At 41.0% G+C, this 18,081-nt stretch overlaps 1 protein-coding gene across 3 annotated transcripts in view; it reads right to left on the minus strand.

Moving 5' to 3' along the window:
* Positions 1–159: 159 nt before the first annotated feature.
* The window catches only part of LOC308477662 (guanylate cyclase 2G-like), a 40,655-nt gene continuing 22,733 nt past the window's right edge, over positions 160–18,081 (minus strand). For 2 of the 3 annotated variants that reach the window (XM_081006395.1, XM_081006393.1), the window contains 10 exons: positions 17,731–17,896; positions 14,793–14,948; positions 13,000–13,177; positions 9,254–9,397; positions 8,486–8,678; positions 7,796–7,970; positions 5,856–5,954; positions 4,980–5,071; positions 4,068–4,175; positions 160–1,866 (listed from right to left, as the gene is read on the minus strand). In XM_081006395.1, coding sequence (XP_080862521.1) covers positions 1,639–1,866; positions 4,068–4,175; positions 4,980–5,071; positions 5,856–5,954; positions 7,796–7,970; positions 8,486–8,678; positions 9,254–9,397; positions 13,000–13,177; positions 14,793–14,948; positions 17,731–17,896 — 1,539 coding nt within the window. In that variant the 3' untranslated portion in view covers positions 160–1,638. Of the gene's footprint in view, positions 2,401–4,067; positions 4,176–4,979; positions 5,072–5,855; positions 5,955–7,795; positions 7,971–8,485; positions 8,679–9,253; positions 9,398–12,999; positions 13,178–14,792; positions 14,949–17,730; positions 17,897–18,081 lie in introns of all 3 variants that reach the window. The other variant, XM_081006394.1, reaches the window with a different exon arrangement.

Genomic DNA, 18,081 nt, shown 5'->3' on the forward strand with positions numbered 1-18,081 from the left:
GCTGGCTTCATTCTCATGGTGGTGATGTTTTTAAAAAGTACAATACTGTTACACACCACCCCAGGCTCTGAGTGGTGTGAATTCCAGGGGTTCCAGAATTCGGTTTCCTTCAGAAGAAAGGCCAGTGGAGACTGTGGTGTCTTTATGATATATGGTTTATTTGCACATAAATACAACTTAAGCCTAGGAGGGGCTAACAGCATTAACATGCCAAGAAGGTCTTGTTTCGCCCATAGCCATAGGCTTGGATTCTAGAAATAGTCAGGCATGGCTCTGTCTCTGCAGCCTTGCTTCAAGCTTCTACCTCGCACACCAACTCTCATCTCTGGCCTTTCTCTTTCTAACTACCAGCAACTTGAGGGGCTCCCACCCATTTGTCGTCAGGCACAGAGCCACTTCCTTTGTTACCTTAATGGCCTATGCTTAGAGGGCCATTACCTCACTGAGAAGCTAGCCTGGCTATTCCAGTAATTGAATCTGTGCTGGATCCAGGAATTAGAAGGGAGCTCAGGCATGCATTGTACCTCCACCAAACTCAAAAACAATACAGCACTATTTGGTCAATGGGCAGTTCTTTTCCCTAGAGCATAGCTGTTCCTACTTCTTTGATACCATAGCAATTCTAGCATGCAGTTTTCCATATGGTGGCTTAGCACAAGAATATGTTACATCAAGCATAAATGATGGAGAATTTGCTAGAATGAAAGTCACGTGAATTAGGTCTCAGCATCTGTTAGCGGGAAGACTGTGTGTGCTGTTGCTTGCTGCTTAAGTGAGCAGCAGTGCTGATTCCATGTACTGGAACTGGATATCTATTTTTCAGAATCAAGGAACTCACAATGGCTAGCAAAGATTGCTGCAGGTGAATAAGCGCAACATCCACCCACATGATGAATGCGGGTGGTACCTCGGGTTACATACGCTTCAGGTTACAGACTCCGCTAACCCAGAAATAGTACCTCGGGTTAAGAACTTTGCTTCAGGATGAGAACAGAAATCGTGCAGCGGCGGCGCGGCGGCAGCAGGAGGCCCCATTAGCTAAAGTGGTGCTTCAGGTTAAGAACAGTTCCAGGTTAAGAACGGACCTCTGGAACAAATTAAGTACTTAACCCGAGGTACCACTGTATTGCATACAGTTTGGGGGCAGCTGCAGAATGCATCGTGTTTAGTAAATGGGTATGTGTGGGTGTTGCATGCCAAGCTATGGCTGTATTTCCTTGAAGGCTAAAAGTTATCAGCCTGTGAGAGCCACAACCCAAGAAAGTATTTGAATTACAGCTGACGTCTGTGTTGTGACATAGCATCAGAGGCTCCCTTAGCACCTGTTCTCCCTGTGTAACAGATGTCCCTTAGACTAACATCATCATCATCATCATCATAATTTGTATGCCACCTTTCCACAGTTAATACAATGCTCAAGGTGGCTTACAATATGAAAAGATTTACATCATTACAAACATAGCAAAGTAGTCATAAAAATAAATAAAACACATCAAAAACTACATAACCAAACTGAACAATTTCCACATACAAATAAATATACAAAAAATTAATATCAATAACAGCAAAAACTCCCAACGAAACTTCCCCCAAAATACCCCAGTCCTTGCTGAGCAGCAGCAGTTCTTATGAAGCCTGTCAGGCCTTGCCCTGGGCCAGGTGGAGAGAGGTAGGAACCCTCAGGCTCCCAGCAGGCTGATGAAGTAGAAAGGTGGGTAACTTGTGACACCCCAGATCTTGTTGAGCTATAGCTCCCATCATCCCTGACCATTGGCCATACTGATTGGGGTTGATGGGAGTTGGAGTCCAGTAATGTCTGGAAGGCCACAGATTAGGCACCCCGGATATAGTCAGACCACAGCCTGTCTTTATTGGATAGTATTGTTCATGGGAGAAAAAGCACATTTCAGGACATAGTAGAAGAAGTAATTATATGTTTTAATGCAGGTTCCTCCTCACTTCAGAACTTGATTTTTCTACCTTGAACATACACACTACACACACTTTTATGGAATATGGAGAAAATGAATAGGGGAAAGTTAAACTCTGTTATGCTGAAACTCTTTGATTCAACTGTTTTAACTAATTTTTACTCAGTTGTTTTAGGATTGAAGTTGCTGAGCTTTTTTTACAATTTTACCCCGAAGTTGTTGATCTAGGCTATACATCTAGGCCAGGTTCATAAAACAAAGTGTCTGATAACTTTGGGAAACATAATAGCCAACTAGCTACACCTTTGCAGACCCTCCAAGTGTCCCTGTTTTCCAGGGACAGTCCCGCTGTCTCAGTTTATGATTTGATACCGGAATGTCCCGCTTTTCCTTAGGACATCCTTATTTTCTTCTGAGAAGTGTTGGAGGATATGGAGTCATCCAACTCCTGAGCCATCTGAAGGCAGCCCTGTATAGTGGAAATAATGGGAATTTTAATTTAATAAATAATATTGAAAGGGGGGGCTGTTTGAGAGTTTGTTCATTAATCCCATTTGTTATTCTCACTGTGGCTATCACTGTAGAGAAACAATATTCTTACAAACACTTGTCCCCAGGACTGAAATGCATTTGTCAGCTCCCACACTCCATTTGAAAGTGCAGAAGGCAGTCCATTAGTCATTGTAACAGCTCTGACATTGCACTACACTACTCTGAATTAAGATCTTGTTGATGGTTGACTATGACCATAAATAAGTCCTATTTAGCCACTATTAAGATATAATTTGTATTTGGGCCTTGGGCTAGGTATCCTGAGGAACTATTTGGAAATAGTTTCTAAAATACTACAGTGCTATAACTGACACAACTAAGTACTTGTACAAACTGAGAATATGGGTTGTATCCAGTTCAGCACTCAGTTAGGGTCCCATTGGCACAAGCATTTCTGCTTACTCAACAGGCCTTTCCCTCTCTCCTCCCTGCTCTGCACCCCCTGCACACACACAAACACACAATCTGTTCTTGACATGCTGCCTGGAGCTGATGGGACACAATATTGGCTAACCTAGCTTAAGGGATTTGATTCCCCCTCCCCCACACACCTTTTCCATCTCCAGAACCAGGGAGGAGGAGAGGGGGGAGGAGCAGGAGGAACTATGTAAGTTAAGGCTAAACTCACAGAGCATAAGGCCCCAGAAAAGCCAAGCTAAAGGATGGTTAGACTAAAGAAGATTTAGCAAACTCCAAAAGTTTGGGCCTACAGTTCTCATTGGCCCTAGCCAAAACACTCATGTTAACATGACTAATGGGAGTTGTTGCCCAAATCATCGGGTGTGGGGGCACCAGGCTGGCAAAGCCAGAACCAATGGAATACTTGCGTACCCACTGGCAGATGAGGATAAGAAGAGGACTTATTGTGACAGGATAAATTGTGAAGATTCCCAGCTGTTAAATCAATTAAAAATTACCAAAGCAATTTCAGTCTTTCGTATGGCTCTATTTCCCCCAATGGTAGATGTCAGTGGCTGGCAGGATTCCAAAAGGCATGTGGAGGAGGCAAGGGAGCTGGAGGAGGATCTAAGAGAAGGGACCAGTGACTTGTGGGGTTCTGTGCTACCTGCAAGGCAGGAGTTGGGGCTGAGAGAAGAGGAAGCGATGGGGCTGTCTTAGGTGCAGGAGGAGTTGCAGGAAGGATTGGGAGGAAGAGACAGTCCTTAGAAGACTTGGGTCGTTAGGGTCTCTTCCATCCCCTCCTCCTCTGTCTCCAAGGACAAAGAGGGGCTTAGAGCACCAGGTTCAGGGAAAGTTGCAGGTTGCTTGCGCGTGCCCTGTCAAGTGAGGGGATTTGCATTCAGGAAGAGACATGGTCATGTTGTTGCTCCAACATTCAAGGCACAAGGCAAGGGGAGTAAATACCTAGCTAGCTATGTAGCGGGAGCGGTGTACCCTGGGAGATTCTGCAATGGAGTGCTTTACCAATAAGGAATTCAACTACCACCCATTTGTGCCCCTTGGGGTGGGTGTGCTCAGCCTACACCCAAGCGCTAATTCTTCCCCATGCAAACGCTGCACTTATCACATATGAGTTATCTAATGTATGTTATTGCTTGCCGGGTCTAATAGCTACATGTCTACCTCAGCATTTCCCTTTGGGCGGCTTTCTACATCACTGCCAAACTCTGGTAGGGGCAGATGGAATCCAACCTTTCCTTTCAGCCAAAACGTTCTTTGCTGTCCTTTGCCCTGGCAGCCAAGAGAAATAACATGAAAGCAAAGTTGCCTCACATAACCACAACAAAACCAATCCTCTAAATGATTGCACACACCTTAGGAATAGTTGGTGCTTTGAAAAATAAAATGAATTTCCTTCAAGGTAAAAGGTAAAGGTGGTGTGAAAAAAACAGGGAAGATGGATTCTTGGAATTTTCCATCCTTTCTCCCAGCATCCACATCAGGGAGATTGCTAGGTATTTAGACCCAGGGCACAGGTCCATGACATAGATTTCCACTTCCTAATATATATGTATAGATGCATATTTAGACTGACTCTTTTTAGGGGGTGGGGAGCTCTGGCTCTTGCTGTCAAGACTTACTCAGAACCATGAGGTGCAACAGGATTTTCTGGGCCCAGAACACTGTATGTATATTAGAACCCAACCCACAGGAATGGCTGCTTACGGACATATTAAAAATAAATAGTATTGTCCAACTATTGCCCCCCAATAGTTCAGTGATTGACCTAAATTTGTTACTAGTCAAAGTGCCTGACAATCCATCACCTAATTCTGAGGCCAAGCCCCCATGACATTGAAAACTCAACATGTACAACTTCACACGATATTAAGCTACGGGCAGATGTCTTCACAAGGTATACCTTTCTCCAGTGCATCTGCTCCTTGCTTGTGGTGGAGGACTGTTGTCTGACTTTGAATTTTAAAAATTCATATGGCTAGAAGCTGGTGGCCTCATGTTTGTGCAGAAGCTTGGACTAGATCACCACTGGGTTCTTCCCAGCTCTATGAACCCCTATTTCCATGAAAATTATACCTTTATTCTTATGGTCCCTCTTTCCTGCAAATCATAACCTCCAATCATCTGGAGAACATTTGCTGTGATCATAGAGACATGGATTTGGAGAGCTAGAGAGAGAGAGAGAGAGAGAGAGAGAGAACAATTTACCATATTGCATATTGATTGCCTATATTGGAAAGAAAAGCTCTAAAAATGCTCTAGTAAAAACAAATATGGACAGTTGCTTATATTTGTACCAACTAACACTTTCAGTGTTAGGACCTGGCTATGAGGTAAGAGAAATAGGTGGGCACAAGGAAATGGCAGCTGATTTCAACTAACAACTCAAGTGGCCTTACAGCTGAGCATCGATTGGAAGCTGGTTGTTAAGGACCACCCACTATGGAACATAGGGGGCATGGTGCTTAAAAAGCAGTAGAACGGGGGCAGCAGATTCTAAGCTAAATCCAACTCCCAGTGTTGAGTACCACTGTCTCAGTTGCCAATTCAGAGGCAAGTGTGGTGTATGGGAATGATGACAGTTCTTGACATGAAATGTGCCCACCAACTTTTCATTTTTCTTCACTTTGTAATACTCTAAAAAAAAAAAGAAGAAAATTCCTATTCAGTCTGAACAAAGGTCTGTATAGTCCATTAACCTATTGCCAATAGTGAGCAACCACCTGCCTCAGGGAAGCACACAAGAAGGGCATAATAGCTATGTAATTCTCTTGTTGCTTCCCAGCAACTGGACTGAAGACATCCCTTCATGATTATACATTGCTGAAAGTTCTGCTTCTTTCCCTGCTCTAAGCTTTCATTCATTGGCTTTTGAAGCACAACATGTTCTCTCGCCTTTTGGAGTTTACACCAGCCTTTCTCATACCTTCATAACAAATACATGCAACGTACGTAAGCTGGTACTTTCCATCCTTGAAGCCACATTCACTGTGTCTCCAAACAAGCAGTAACGTGGCCTTGTGATCCCCACCACACCTGCAACAACAGGGCCTAGAAGAACAAACACCAGGAAAGGCATCAGCCACAGAGAAAAGAAAGGCAGAATCTCATATGCAATGATGCTTTTGAGAGTTATGAATTAATGTTTGGATTTTACAGCAATGTGATCCCATTTACCAATTGTCTTTTCTGCTTCCCACAGAGCAGTCATTTTTTTGGGGGGGGGGATATGTAGTCAAGTGGGGACGCGGGTGGTGCTGTGGGTTCAACCACAGAGCCTCGGACTTGCCGATTGGTGGTTCAAATCCCCGTGACAGGGTGAGCTCCCGTTGCTCGGTCCCTGCTCCTGCCAACCTAGCAGTTCGAAAGCACATCAAAGTGCAAGTAGATAAATAGGAACCGCTTCGGCGGGAAGGTAAACGGCGTTTCCATGCACTGCTCTGGTTCACCAGAAGCGGCTTAGTCATGCTGGCCACATGACCCGGAAGCTGTACGCCGGCTCCCTTGGCCAGTAAAGCGAGATAAGCGCCGCAACCCCAGAGTCGTCTGCAACTGGCCCTAATGGTCAGGGGTCCCTTTACCTTTACCTTTATGTAGTCAAGTTGACTGAGTTACTCTGAAGTACTAACGTCAGACATTTCTGCAGCCATTTTCTACATAGATACACACAAATGAGAATGTGACCAGACTTAAATCACCTCAAAAATACACTCGTGAATCAAATCTTAAATGATGCTGAGAAAATTTTACTCCTTGTGCCAGATTCCCTTCAAATTAATTATACGTATCTCAGAACATATTGCCTATATTTCATCATCACATGATAGGGAACCATCAGCCACATTCTTATTATTACTACCGGTACATCTCCAAATCCTGGTAGCACACATTTGGCCAGACTAAAGGGATTTCCAGGAAGCCTAATGGATCACACACACTTATACAAATTATGTTGCTTTATTGCTTTAACTTAGTATTAGAGCAAAGGACTATAATAGAAACTATCTCAGCACGTCCCTATTTTTATGGCTCATCAATCTGTAGCCATACTTGATATTTCAGCACCAAAGATATACACTTGTGTTTGCAATATCACATGACAAGATGATTTATGTCTCAAAGTGTTTGTATTTGCTTTTAAAACGTGTCACTACCTCCCCCAAAGTCCTTGGAACAGAGATGCACACAAACTGAAGTTGAATATGAATAGTCCCTTCGTTATAGTATTTAATTGGCACAATCACAGGATTTGACCCTGTAATTTCACTGCAATCTTACTTGCAGCTACGAGTCTCAATTTGTTTTACTAGTTACTATCCTTCAGTCAAAATCTGGAACATAGTTGTGAGTGGCATTCTACTGAACTATACATTTAAAGTCATCTCGGTTGTGGCTTCCCCCAAAGAATCCTGCGACCTGCAGTTTGTTAAGGGCGAGGAGACTTGTTAGAATATTCCTATTCTCTCACATTGCTGCAATTCCCAGAGTGGTTTAACAATCAATTCCTCTTTCCAAGGAACTGGGACTTGTAGTTCTCTGAGGGAGGGAAGGGGTCTCATAGAAGAGAAGAGGAGTTTGGATTTGATATCCCACTTTATCACTACCTGAAGGAGTCTCAAAGCGGCTAACATTCTCCTTTCCCTTCCTCCCCCACAACAAACACTCTGTGAGGTGAGTGGGGCTGAGAGACTTCAGAGAAGTGTGACTAGCCCAAGGTCACCCAGCAGCTGCATGTAGAGGAGCGGGGAAGCGAACCCTGTTCCCCAGATTACGAGTCTACTGTGCTTAACCACCACACCACACTGGCTCATAGCATCTCTCAGAACCCTTACTTAACAAACAATGTAGCAAAAGCTTTAAAATCATGCTTAGATGAAACCACTGCCTTTCACCTGTATGAATACCAATACGCAGGCTCAGTTTCTCCTTCGGCATGTGCCTAATCTTGAAGGAAATGATTGCATTGAGAAAGTGCAAAGACATGGTAGCAATTTCCTCAACATGTTTCTTCCCATTGCGAATGGGGAGGCCACTAGCAACCATATAGGCGTCTCCAATAGTTTCAACCTGTAAGCAATCAAAGGAATCATTAGCACTTTTTAAATTGAAAAGTGAGAAATGGGAAAATGAAGGAAGCCTTAAGAGTTCCTTAGAAACGTTGTGCCCAATTCAGAACCCACATATGATACACACACACACAAAAAAAAAAATAGCTAGATGAAAGGAATCCCTCATTCATTTCTCGTTATTATCTTCAGAGATACTCTACTGATGGCAGGTGTCAAAACATGGTCCATTACTGATGTGCCCTCATTGGTACCAAGAGGAATGACTTGGCATGCCCTTCCCTGAGGGGAACTTCATTGTTTTATTTTTAAAATTTAAGTTTTGGAGTGAGCTCATCCCACAGTGTGTTTAGTATCTCACAGTGATATTTCAATGCCAGCCTGGATTCCACCCAATGGGTAGTTCTTTCCAAGTAAGTGTATGTGGCCAGAACTAATCAGAGATTAACATCAACAAAAATAGCAGAATGCCCTTTAAATCAACCCACTCAGTTCCAGGGAATGCTGTCTGCCTACCTTGTAGACATCGTAGTTTTTAATGATGTTATCAAACAGACTGTACAGGTCATTGAGGAGATTCACAACCTGCAATGGAGAGCTGAGAGAGCATAGCTTGGTGAAGCCAACAATGTCTGAGAAGAAGATGGAGACTGAATCAAAGCTCTCGGGTTCCACTGATTTCCCAGCAACAAGTTGTTCTCCAATGAAACTGGAACAAGAATACGGGTAAAGGGCAGAGATGATGGAATCCATTTATTTTGGTTTCTCATTTTACTGTTTTAAATTCAGTTCACATTTCTGCAGGAATCTGGGAATTATTTATTTTTAAAATCCCCATGAAAATTATTCAGGATTTTAGTGTTAATTTCTCCTAATACACACCTTTATACATAGTTTTAACTAATATACACGTTTCTGAAGCAATTTTTTGAAACAACCTCCTCTAATATACTGCATGTTATACATATATCTACTAATATACAAATCTTTTGTATATATTGTTTGGTTTCCCACCGTGTGTGTGTGTGTGTGTGTGTGGTGGCCCAATTCAATTTAAGTAATCATATTTTAATATTTCCAAACCTATATCCATAACTATGTTCAATAGAAACTTGTTATTTCTTTTTTAAGCTAGATGAAATATAAGAAAATGGGGGTTCAAGCAAAGGCCTAATGCACATAACTGCCAACTCATTTTTGGGCAGGACTTATTCCAAAGGTGAAAGTGTTTCAAGGCATCTTCTACTGGAGAATGGCTTAGAAGCAGTGAAGGGTTTCTGTTACCCAGGTAGCATAGCTGATAAAAGCTTTTCTGTCTTCTTCTTCTCTGCCATCAGCTGAGTTGTCCTTGACTCAACCACTTCCTCCAGATGATTTGCGTATTTTTCCAGTTTATTCACCATGTTGTCCAAGATACCGAAGTGACTTCTGCAAATGTTCCAAAATAATAATAATTTTTTTTTAAGGAACTGGTGCGTATCCGTTTCTACCAAATTTCTTTCCATTGTTTGTATGATAGTGCAATATTGTCTCTGGAACTGTTTTGATGCATGTATAGAGAATCTTTTCACACTCCCGCATGGGCAACCTTTCAGGGGCCACATGCCAGCAGTGAGCATGGTAAGAGGCAAAAAAAATAGGCAGAGCAACGGACGTGACCCTTACCTTGGTCCAGGAGGCTACATTCCAGCCATGCAAAAAACAGAGGTTTCTATACACACACCTTTCCATGCAAGCAAGAGGCATGATCACAGTCAAAGGGCACATTCCAGATAGGCAAAAATACTTGACAGAGCTGCAGAGTAGAGCTAGTGAAGAGTCATGGCCTAGGAAGAGACCCAAGGGTCAGATAGAGGGGCGGGGGGCGGGCTGCATTTGGCCTCAACTAGAAACTCTTCCTATCCCATTCACTGTTTTCTGGTTTAGCAAATGGAGGCAAACTGGAGAACAAAGAATCCCCTAGCCAGAGAGGGAACCTTCTTTTCTGAAGCCAAACTGACATGGACAAGAATTGACCAAATATGGCTAACTAGAGGAATGGCACCAAAGACAAGAAAAGCGGAAATCTGCCCAAAAACCTGCTCCGACCATAATGCTGTTAAGATGGAGATGAAACTAACACCAACCGGCTCCTTCAGATGGAGGATGAATGATGCCTTATTTAGAGATGAAGAAGTCATTAAGAAGGCCCAAAAAACCTTGAGAGACTATTTTGAGATAAATATGAACACCAATGTTGAAAAAAGAGTAATCTGGGACGCAAGCAAAGCTGTTATGAGAGGGTTCTTGATACAACAGAATGCATTAAAGAAGAGAATCCAAAATGAGAAGAAGGATAAAATATTGGAGAAAATAAATGAAAGTGAAAAGAAATTGAGAGCAAAACCAAAGTCGCAAGAGATTTTGAGAGAAATAAAGTTATATCAAGTACAATACATGAAAATGATGAATCAGGAGATAGAATGGAAAATTAAACAAATGAGACAAAAGACATTTGAGTCGGCTAATAAATGTGGGAAACTGTTGGCTTGGCAAATGAAAAAAAGACAAAAACTAAATACTGTCACAAATTTAGAAGTGGAAGGAAGGAATATACAGAACCCAGTTGAGATTAGAAATTGTTTCCAGAGGTATTTTAAACAACTATATACACAAGGGCCACAGAAAGAAATTGATGTAGACCGATTTTTGAAAACAAATGGATTACAAAAAATCTCTCAAGAAAATAAATTAATGCTGAACTATAAAATAACTGAACAGGAGGTGGAAGGTGCCATTCAGAATATGCAACTAGGTAAATCTCCAGGACCGGATGGACTGACTTCTAGATACTACAGATCCTTGAAGGAATGGCTAGTACAACCTTTAAAGGAAGTCTGTAACGAAATAATGGGTGGGAAAAGGGCACCAGAGTCATGGAAAGAAGCGTATATTACACTTGTACCGAAAATAGAGACTGAAAAGACCCAGCTTAAGAACTACCGCCCCATATCACTGCTCAATGTGGATTACAAAATCTTTGCAGACATTTTGGCTAAAAGACTAAAAAGAGTCCTAATGGAAGAGATACATAAAGATCAAGCAGGCTTTCTCCCGGGTAGACATTTGTCTGACAACGTGAGAAACATAATCAATATTTTAGAAAAACTACAAGTGAATATAAATACCAAGGCAGTTTTGATATTTGTGGACGCGGAGAAAGCCTTTGACAATATTTCTTGGAGTTTCATGAAGAAGAACCTACAGGGGATGGGGGTAGGCCAAGGCTCTGAAAACGGTATAAGTGCAATTTATTCAGAACAAAAGGCTAAATTAATTGTAAATAACGTGGTGACAGAGGAATTTAAGATAGAAAAAGGGACACGACAAGGTTGCCCAATCTCCCCATTGCTATTTATATCGGTCCTGCTGAATATGATTAGAAGGGACCAATTGGTTAAAGGTATACAAGTCGGAGCTAAACAGTACAAATTGAGAGCATTTGCAGATGACGTAGTATTGACATTGCAGGAGCCAGAATCTAGTACTAAAAGGGTTTTGGAACTGATTCAAGAATTTGGTCAGGTTGCAGGATTTAAATTGAATAAGTTAAAAACAAAGGTCTTAGAGAAAAACTTAACTGTGATTGAGAAAGAGAGGTTTCAGAATGAGACAGGTTTAACAGTGGTTAAGAAAGTGAAATACCTGGGGATTAACATGACAGCAAAAAATGGGAATCTATTTAAAGACAATTATGAAAAATGCTGGGCTGAAGTGAAAAAAGACTTAGAAATTTGGTCAAATTTGAAGCTTTCACTGCTAGGCCGTATTGCTGCGATAAAAATGAATGTATTGCCTAGAATGTTATTTCTCTTTCAAACATTGCAAATTTTTGACAAAATGGATTGCTTCAAGAGGTGGCAGAGAGATATCTCTAGATTTGTCTGGCAGGGCAAGAAGCCTAGAATAAAATTTAAAATACTAACGGATGCAAAGGAAAGAGGTGGATTTGCCCTGCCAGACCTTAAACTTTATTATGAATCAGCAGCTTTTTGCTGGCTGAAAGAATGGCTGCTTCTTGAAAACACAGACATTTTGGACTTAGAAGGTTTTAATAATGTATTTGGATGGCATGCATATTTGTGGTATGATAAGGTCAAAGCACATAAAGCATTTAAAAATCATATTGTCAGGAAAGCATTGTTTAATGTCTGGATAAGATATAAAGACCTACTGGAAAATAAAACCCCAAGGTGGCTGTCACCGATGGAAGCGAAAGCTCTGAAAAAGCTCAATATGGAGGCCAAATGGCCGAAATATTGGGAAATTTTGGAACAAGAGGGAGATAGACTGAAATTGCAGAGCTTTGAGAAACTAAAAAACAAAGTGCGAGATTGGCTTCATTATTATCAGATAATGGAGGCATACAATTTGGATAAACTGGCGGAAATGACTGGCAGAATCCAAGACCAGGGAGAAGAGTTGGTGGAAGAAGATTGGAAGAAATTTAAAGACTATTTACAGAAATATTAATGAATGTTAGAATGATGTCAGAATGAAATTAAGTGGTCTTAGCAGCAATGTTATAAAGGTGTATGTACAAACGGATTGTTAACAGATGAGAATCTAAAGTTATAATATGTTAAGTTAAAGGATTAAGACAAAAACAAAGAGGGAAAGGAATTGCTGAATTAACTAATAGAACTGGAATACAAAAAAGGGAGGTGTGAGGAAGTCAGGGAAGTAAGGAAATGAAATGTAAGTTATGGAAAGAACGATGTGTTTTTGTTTTTTTAAGTGTTTTCTATTTTGTATTTTGTATTTTTTTTATTTTTATATATGTAATTTTTTCTTTGAAACTTTAATAAATATCATTTTTTTAAAAAAAAGCAAATGGAGGCAAAGAGGTGAGAATACTGAGATTTGGCAACCACGCAATTGAGGTGTGGTTTATTTTTTTATCTTCAGGAACAGAACCCAACATGAAGGTTAGCTTTCCGTCCTGAATAATAACCACACATACTTGGTTTCACGGGAAGGAAAATAATCACCCTTCTGGACTGGCATCTTTCAGTGCTCTCTTGATGTTGAGGAATGTTGGCCTCCTCTCTGGATATTCATCCCAACATGCCTTCAAAAGTGCAACAATCCTTTCATTACATTTCTGTGTTGAAATAGAAGGGCGCAGTGGAACAGGAGAATTAGGGTCCTGGATTCTTTTTATTATGTCTGGAACAAAAAAACCAAACAAACAGTATGAGTCAGATTTCAGAATATTAATTCTTTTCTTTTCTTTTTCTTTTGCTTTCAGTTCCTTTAATTTTATATGCTTTCAACATTTGAGGAAGAACCATAATTCAGTGGTAGAGAATCTGCTTTGCATGCAGAATGTCCGAGGTTTAATCTCTGGCCTCTCCAGCAAGGGTTGGGAGAGAACCTTGTCTGATAACCTGGAGAGCAGCTGCTGCTGGTCAGTAGGAATGGACCATGGTCTGCCTCAGTATAAAGCAGCTTCCTAAATGTCACAATAAAGGTGGTGAACCCCATTCCTCAAATAACTCTTGGAACCCCTGGTGTGCACAGCCACTCTCCGCAAGAGAAGGGGGGGAAAGCCCAAAAGACATTTCTCCTGTCTCTGGAAGTCACTTCGCAACGTTGCTCAAAAGCAGAGATGAGGAGAAGGCCCATGGAGTCTTTGTGTGTGGACAACTTCATGTGGAAGAAAACAATGCTCTTCCCAAGCACTGTAGGGCTTTGAATTTTACCCAGAAATGGGCCAGCAAGCCATGTAGTTGTTAAAGAAATGGCAATATATGTTCTTTTCAGCCAGTTCCTTTCAAACATGAGCTAGACTGAGATATGTCATAGTAATCTAAATGCATATTGCTTGCAGCCATAACCAGTTGGAAATAGATCTGCAATATAGTACAGTCATTTATTTGAATAAATATGGAGTATATTTGGTCTACTAGGCATTAAGTATGGGAATATTGGTTTTGAGACTGTGCAACTTAATCTTGTAGACATTATTTAGGACCCTGAGTTAGCCAATTATGAAACTTGCTAAATATAGGATGAATTTCCATATCCTGTATTTGCAGTAAATAGTTATTTAAATTTGGATTCTGAGCAAAGCTCAGTAACTTTTTAGATATGCACCCTGTTTTGGAACACTTTCACCTTGTTGATCACGAGCGCTATTTTAAACTTTGCAATTTCTATGAAAATATTAGTATTACTACCTGTCATTAATTGTTCATATTGTTGATGCTTTTACTGTGAAATGACTGAGATATTTCTTGAGAAACAATTTAAAAATGGAATTAAAAAAAAATAGAAAAAGAGAGAAAAGAAGGCTCTAGCATATTAGCAACTGTATGGAAATTGCTAATATCTAGAAATTGTATGGAATACAGTTTGCTATTGATAGAAAACATGTGTGACTCGTTAAGGAAAAACTGAATCAGGCCCAGTCTTTCTACTAACAAGAGTTTGAGAATCATTTATTAGATGAATTGCTTTTCAAAGGGAGTTGCATAATGCATATGTTTTCTTTAGTAGCAGTTTTAATTTCAGGGTTACTACTATTTGAAGAAACAAACCACATTCACAGGCACAGAATTTCCTAATATGTTTTGATCTCATCTTCCTTTCTTTCCCTTGCTCTATAATTATAATTGCTCTATAATTATATATTGTTTGTATTGTTTCCTCTGTTAATGGACTCCATAATTTTGAGGAGGACGACATGTTAGATGTACAAACACACACGGAGGACTTTGTTGCTTTTCCTACACATCTGGAAGAAAAAATAAAGCTCAAGGTCAGATCTCAAAGAAACAACCTTCTGCATTCTGGCTTAGGTCATGGAATGGACCGTCTTCATGATTGTATATCAGTTCTCTCATAATAATAGCAAAGCTGTACACATCCCCCTTCTGGGTGCCATGGAATGGATATTCTGCCATTCTTAGCAATTCAGGTGCTGTCCAGTAAAGCTCTAAAATAAGAAGAGAGAAAATATTGGAATGATAAAACATTTATTTAAAAGGCTCAACAGTCTGTTAAAATTGCTGCCATGCTGTAGTTTTACCCCAGGTGTAATTGGTGAGTAATTATGAGTTTTGCCCATTCCCAAAGGGGTACAAAGCTATCCATTTCTGGTCCGTGTCATTTTTGCACAAGTTAACCTATCATTTCATTCTGTTCTGCATTAATTTGTATTTTTAAAATAAATAAATAGCTATTCATTATGAATCTTTACTCGTTCAAAATGTCAACAAACTGTGTCGCTACAATCTTTACTCCAAGAGGTGCAAAACAGATAATTTCACACAGAAATTCACAAAGGCAGAAATCCTCAACTATCCCTGTTTCCTTTTTGCATTCTCTACAGATGCTTATTCGTCTCCGTTTAAGCCATAGCATATGCTAAATTACAGGGAAGTCCATGTAGATAGTTGTGCCCCAAACACATCCAGGTATGTTGCTGGCAGCAATGAATACCACAGCTTTGTTGGTAATAGTATACAGTGGTACCTTGGTTCTCAAAAGCACGGCTTCCGATTGGCTGGAGGAGCTTCCTGCACTCAAGCAGAAGCCACGTCAGATGTTCGGCTTTCGAAAAACATTCCCTAAGCGGAACACTTACTTCTGGGTTTGTGGCGTTCGGGAGCTGATTTGTTTGACAACTAAGCCGTTCGAGAACCAAGGTATGACTGTATATTAGAATTTGGGATGGCCAGGCCCTGCCCACCTGCTAATAGGTAGTTGCCAGCCTTGACCCCACCATTATGCAGACCGCTTCTTGTGGGCACTGCTAACAACTTGAGGACACGGAAAATTGCCCTGCACCCACTCCCCAAAGCCAGCACCAAGGCATGAAGGTGCCATCTTTTATCATGTGCATGATGCAATGTATGAAAACAAGCACTGGGAGGTTTCTGTATTTGTCAATCCTAGTTTCTCCCTCTGGGGTTTCCATGGAAGCTTGCTCTGTGAACCAGCAAACAACCACAATTATTATTTCATAACCCATCTGTAATTAATAACGACTGTTTATGTTACCAACTGCCTGGGCATAATACTTCCAAGATACTACACCACCCCTCAAAACCTCACTAACTAACATCCTGCCCAATTTGCTTTCCTGCCAGGAAACTTTGCCAGTTGGAGACATACTATATTTTTCTGTGTATAACACGCTCCCGTATAGAAGAAGAAGAGTTTGAATTTGATATCCTGCTTTATCACTACCCTAAGGAGTCTCAAAGTGGCTAACATTCTCCTTTCCCTTCCTCCCCCACAGCTGCATGTGGAGGAGCGGAGACGCGAACCCGGTTCACCAGATTACAAGATTATAGCTCTTAACCACTACACCACACTGGCTCTCCGTGTGTATAAGATGACCCCTATTTTTTGGGACACCAAATTAAGGAAATGGGGGGGGAGATTGCCCAGTGTTGTGCAGCTTTTTTGGGGGGGATTACCGACAATTGCTCACCCACCTGACCACCAATCATCAATCCGCTGGCACTAGCAGCCACCAATCACCCACCAAATCGCCGCTGACAATCTCCTGCTCGTGACTGACACCAATCGTCCTTCCCTCCTCTGCACTATCCGTGTATAAGATGACCCCCAATTTTTGACACTTTTTATAATAAAAAAACCCTCATCATATACACAGAAAAATATGGTAATTGCAACATGGAAAGACACAACCTTGCTGTGGGAAAGTCATAAACCTCGCAATCACAGCATTCAGCATTCTCAGAGATACTCTCTCTGCATCCACCCCCTGATATTTCAGAAAATCTGAACGCTATTCAAATCAGTTGCATTTTCAAATTGTTTTCTTTCCTATTTTCTAGTCCTTCTAGCATGAGTGGAGACTCTTGTATTACATACATTAAACAGCTGGGTAGAGAACCATGTAATGACAAGATTTTGTTTTTCCAGTATTCTGCAATGTGAAATGCAGGTATCTGCTGACTGGGTATTCTTATTAAATGTATAACCCGCCATTCAGCCCGAAGATAGGACCTTAGCACAATGAACATGCCTTTAAGCAATGTTAAACATTAGCTTACTGCAACACATTTTACGTGGGGCTGCCTCTGAAGATGGCTTGGAAACCTCAGCTGGTGCTGAATTCAGCATCCAGTTTACATACTGGGAAAAGAAGGTTTGAGCATACTCCAATCCTGGCCCAACTGCACTGGCTGCCAGCCAGTTTCTTGGTTCATTACTAAGTGCTGTTTTTGACCTATAAAGCCTTAAATGGCGCAGGACTGCAAGAACCGCCTCTCCCCATATGATCTGAACCCAACCGTGTGGTCATCATCTGAGGCCCTTCTTCACATAGCTCCTCCATGAGAGGTCTGAATGTGGCAACACTAGAACAGGCCTTTTCTGCTGTGGCTCCCCATTTGTGGAATGCTTTCCCTAGGGAGATTCACCTGGTGCCTTCATTACATATCTTTTGGCACCAGGCAAAAACATTCCTCTATCACTAGGCTTTGGGCTGATTACCGGTAAATAATCTACGGTCTTTTAAATGCGTTTGTGGGAGGGGAGTTATTGGTTTGTTTGTTTTTGTATTTTGTGTTTTCATTTTGTATCTTTATTCTGTGAACCACCCTGTGATCTTTGGATAAAGGGTGGTATATAAATTTAATAAATAAAAATAAAGATAAACCTCTACTCAAACATTCGCATGCAAAATGCTCTGGTGGGTGGTGCTTTTTTTTCTTGGAATGGAAAGTACTTAATGTTCTTACCTGCATAATTCCTTTCTTCTGCCATTACCTGAGATTTCCTTCCATATTTAAATTCCCACAACCCAAAGCCACACAGCTTCACCTGCATGCGACTGTCTACCAGGCAGTTGGTGGGCTTTAAGTTTCCATGAGAATTCAGGGGGCTGTTGTGAATGAACACCATACCCTAAAATTCAAATGCACGGTGTAGACAAAGACATGAAATACATGTACCAAACAAAGCAAGTCAGCTTGGGATTCTGTAGTTTCCACAAACAAGAACTTTTTAGCTTTGGGTGGTATTTCATTCATTACATAGATTTATTTTAGCAGGTTACATAGGTAACACTCTTAAATTTTTACTTCAATGTT

The sequence above is a fragment of the Podarcis pityusensis genome (assembly GCF_964106645.2).
Source record: "Podarcis pityusensis genome assembly, chromosome: 5".
Classification (NCBI taxonomy): Eukaryota; Metazoa; Chordata; class Lepidosauria; order Squamata; family Lacertidae; genus Podarcis; species Podarcis pityusensis.